At 52.2% G+C, this 3296-nt stretch overlaps 1 protein-coding gene across 1 annotated transcript in view; it reads left to right on the top strand.

The window, feature by feature from the left end:
• Nucleotides 1-3296, top strand: part of megf10 (multiple EGF-like-domains 10) — a gene marked incomplete at its 3' end in the record, with an annotated part of 44718 nt that overhangs the window by 2317 nt on the left and 39105 nt on the right. Inside the window, exons 2-3 of the mRNA XM_080529741.1 lie at nt 2150-2251; nt 2616-2716. Coding sequence (XP_080385867.1) covers nt 2656-2716 — 61 coding nt within the window. The 5' untranslated portion in view covers nt 2150-2251; nt 2616-2655. The remainder of the gene's footprint in view (nt 1-2149; nt 2252-2615; nt 2717-3296) is intronic.

Below are 3296 nucleotides of genomic sequence, written 5' to 3' on the forward strand. Positions count from 1 at the left end.
GAAGGACTACCCTCTCATTGGACAGAAAGCTGTGGGAATACTGCTGCCTTTTGCAACATCGTACCTGTGTGAGATAGGCTTTTCTGCTGTTGCTGCTATCAAAAGCAAATACAGGTCGAAGTTGAACATTGAGAATGAACTGAGAGTGGCAGTCTCAAAACAACAACCCCGCTTTGAGAAGATTTGCAAGGCAAAGCAAGCACACACAAGTCATTGATCGTAATTGTGATAGAAATGTGAGGAGTAAGAATAGTGATGCAGTAGAAATTAGTTAATGTTGATATGTTGAATATTTCAGTGGCACAGGATCATTTGCCAAGCACTTATGTTCCTTTTCAAACCATAATAAAATATAAAACTATAGTTGGATATACTGTATGTGTCTTGTTATTATTAGAAGAGAAAATGTAATGTTTTTACAACTTTATACAATTAATTATATCAATCTAGGTGGGAACCGGGTTAGGGGGGGCTCGAAAATATTTCCAATTACCCAAGGGGGGCCTGATTGAAAAAGTTTGGGAACCACTGCGCTAGGACATGCTGATCTGCTCCTGATTGGCCCGTTCAGACGTCACTCCACCTTGTTGACGCCCGTCACGCTACCGGACAGCAGAAAGGAGAGACCAGAAGAGACCAGCAGAGACCAGGAGAGACCAGCAGAGACCAGGAGAGACTAGGAGAGACTAGGAGAGACCAGGAGAGACCAGGAGAGACCAGCAGAGACCAGGAGAGACTAGGAGAGACTAGAAGAGACTAGGAGAGACCAGCAGAGACCAGGAGAGACCAGGAGAGACCAGGAGAGACCAGGGGAGACCAGGAGAGACCAAGAGAGACCAGGGGAGACCAGGAGAGACCAGGAGAGACAAGGAGAGACCAGCAGAGACCAGGAGAGACCAGCAGAGACCAGCAGAGACCAGGAGAGACCAGGAGAGACCAGGAGAGACCAGGGGAGACCAGGGGAGACCAGGAGAGACCAGGAGAGACCAGGAGAGACCAGGAGAGACTAGGAGAGACCAGGAGAGACCAGGAGAGACCAGCAGAGACCAGGAGAGACCAGCAGAGACCAGGAGAGACCAGGAGACTAGAAGAGACCAGGAGAGACCAGGAGAGACTAGGACAGACTAGGAGAGACCAGCAGAGATCAGGAGAGACCAGCAGAGACCAGCAGAGACCAGGAGAGACCAGGAGAGACCAGGAGAGACTAGGAGAGACCAGGAGAGACCAGGAGAGACCAGGAGACCAGGAGAGACCAGCAGAGACCAGGAGAGACCAGCAGAGACCAGCAGAGACCAGGAGAGACCAGTAGAGACCAGGAGAGACCAGGAGAGACTAGGAGAGACCAGCAGAGATCAGGAGAGACCAGCAGAGACCAGCAGAGACCAGGAGAGACCAGGAGAGACCAGGACAGACCAGGAGAGACCAGTAGAGACCAGGAGAGACCAGGGGAGACCAAGAGAGACCAGGAGAGACCAGGGGAGACCAAGAGAGACCAGGAGAGACCAGGAGAGACCAGGAGAGACCAGGACAGACCAGGAGAGACCAGGACAGACCAGGAGAGACCAGGAGAGACCAGGGGAGACCAGGGGAGACCAAGAGAGACCAGCAGAGACCAGGAGAGACCAGGAGAGACCAGCAGAGACCAGGAGAGACCAGCAGAGACCAGGAGAGACCAGGAGAGACCAGGAGAGACCAGGACAGACCAGGAGAGACCAGGAGAGACCAGGACCAGACCTCCAGGCCAAATGAAAGAGAGGCTCGGCCGCCAGACTGGGGAGAACAAAGCCGTCTGCAGTTCCCAGATAGATTCACTTTCACTGGATACCAGAGACCCTCCTAGACAGAGGGGGGGGGGGAGGGAGGGGGAGGGAGGGAGGGAGGGGGGGCGAGACAGAGAATGATAGAGAGAGGCACAGGGAAAGAGAGAGATAATACCCAGTACAGTACAACAAGCTCCCCGGCAACAAGCCTAGTATTAACACACACACACACACACACACACACACACACACACACACACACACACAAGACCTGTTGCACACACAGGGGTACAAGGAGCCCCCCACCCTCTTTTCTCTGCTGTCTTCCTTTCTGACAGTCTCTCCCCCCCTCCCCCCTCTCTCTCTCCCCCCCCCCTCCCCCTCCCCAGCTACTCAGTGACGGTGCAGGAGTCCTACGCGCACCCCTATGACCAGGTCTACTACACCAGCTGCACCGACATCCTCAACTGGTTCAAATGCACCAGACACCGGTGAGGAGGGGGGGGGTCATGGAAGGGGGGACGGGGTGGGGGGGATGTAGTCTGGTGTGTGGGGGGGGTGTAATCTGGTGTAATCTGGTCTAATCTGGTCTAATCTGGTGTAATCTGTCTGTAATCTGGTGTAATCTGGTGTAATCTGTCTGTAATATGGTGTAATCTGGTGTAATCTGTCTGTAATCTGGTGTAATCTGGTGTAATCTGGTGTAATCTGGTGTTATCTGGTGTTATCTGGTGTAATATGGTGTAATCTGTCTGTAATCTGGTGTAATATGGTCTAATCTGGTGTAATCTGGTGTAATCTGGTGTAATATGGTGTAATCTGTCTGTAATCTGGTGTAATCTGGTGTAATCCCAGGGTGAGCTACAGGACGGCGTACCGGCGTGGAGAGAAGACGATGTACCGCAGGAAGTCCCAGTGCTGCCCAGGGTTCTACGAGAGCAGAGAGATGTGTGTCCGTGAGTCACCCCTTATCATCCCTCTATCATCCCTCTCTCATCCCCTTATCACCCCTTATCATCCCTTATCATCCCTCTATCATCCCTCTATCATCCCTCTATCATCCCTCTCTCCTACCTCCCTTATCATCCCTCTATCCTACCTCCCTTATCACCCCTCTATCATCCCTCTATCATCCCTCTCGTGTCATCCCTCTCTCCTACCTCCCTTATCATCCCTCTCTCCTACCTCCCTTATCACCCCTCTATCATCCCTCTATCATCCCTCTATCCTCCCTTATCATCCTTCTATCATCCCTCTCTCCTACCTTATCATCCCTCTCTCCTACCTCCCTTATCATCCCTCTCTCCTACCTCCCTTGTCTGTCTGTCTCTCAGTCCAACACCTCCTGATGTTAAGGATGTTAAGGATGTTAAGGATGCTAGGCAGGCAGGCAGAGGCAGGGAGGCAGACAGACAGACAGACAGACAGACAGACAGACAGGCAGACAGACAGGCAGACAGACAGGCAGACAGACAGACAGACAGACAGTGTTGGTGTGAGTTCTCTGGGTTTTCAAATGTTGTTGTAATCTGACCT

Source organism: Nansenia antarctica (assembly GCF_963989245.1).
Source record: "Nansenia antarctica genome assembly, chromosome: 4".
Taxonomy (NCBI): Eukaryota; Metazoa; Chordata; class Actinopteri; order Argentiniformes; family Microstomatidae; genus Nansenia; species Nansenia antarctica.